The 856-nt window shown below is 45.9% G+C and overlaps 1 protein-coding gene across 1 annotated transcript in view; it reads right to left on the reverse strand.

Annotated features, from left to right (window-relative positions):
- vamp4 (vesicle-associated membrane protein 4) overlaps positions 1-856 on the reverse strand; it is a 9,188-nt gene that overhangs the window by 1,664 nt on the left and 6,668 nt on the right. The window contains exons 6-7 of the mRNA XM_035652753.1: positions 213-292; positions 41-92 (exon numbers count right to left, since the gene is read on the reverse strand). Of these exons, the coding sequence (XP_035508646.1) occupies positions 41-92; positions 213-292 (132 nt within the window). The remainder of the gene's footprint in view (positions 1-40; positions 93-212; positions 293-856) is intronic.

Consider the following 856-nt stretch of genomic DNA (forward strand, 5'->3'; position numbering starts at 1 on the left):
GCATATTCATAGAATCTGGAATTTTTGGCCAAATACTCACTGATGATAATGAGCAGGAGGGCAACAACTACCAAGGCAATGATCACCTTCATCTGCGGAAGAAACGACACACATTAAACACAAACCACTCATAACACTGGATACCTCGGACTCCAGCTTCAATGAAGGTGTCACGCTTGCACACACACACATGAAACAGACCGACAGCCCACCTTCATGTCTCTCCACCACATCCTCCTGTGCAGCTGTTTGGCTCGACTACTGAAGGCAGAGGCGTTGTCCGATAGGCTCTCTGGAGCGTCACATGGCCGCAGCACAGACGAGGACACGTGAGAAGAAGAATAAATTGGAGAAGAGGGGGGAAAAAACATTTGTTAATCACCAAGTAAACAATAAGCTGGCATTTGTTTTGACTTTGAAGGTGACTCAAACTGCTTGGCTCTGTATTGTGCATGTGTAGTGAAAAGGTGTTAGTTATGTAAGCCTTAGCTCTGCTGGTGAGATCACTCCTATATACAGTTTTTTTTTTTAATATTGGCATGAGATGTTGAACAACAAGTTGTCAAATTTATACACATTTGCTCAAACTTCCTCCCTTCTGTCCCTGTCGTGATGTCCCTCTCCAAAATGCTCGCCCACACTGCTCTCTGTGTTTCTTGGATACTGTTGTTAACTTGATGTTTATGCATGTTAACAAGGTTACAGCTCCCTAGCGTGCGGCGCTGTGCTTGTCCAAGCCCCCGTCCCCTCTTCACAGTCTTTGTGTCTGTCATGTGTCTGCCGTTTCCACTTCCACGTGCCTGTTAACGACCTGTCACTACTACAAAGGGAACCTCTGAGGCGATGCTTGTGAATC

The sequence above is a fragment of the Morone saxatilis genome, unplaced genomic scaffold (genome assembly GCF_004916995.1).
Source record: "Morone saxatilis isolate NCDOM2014 unplaced genomic scaffold, NCSU_SB_2.0 Contig12, whole genome shotgun sequence".
NCBI classification, from domain to species: domain Eukaryota; kingdom Metazoa; phylum Chordata; class Actinopteri; family Moronidae; genus Morone; species Morone saxatilis.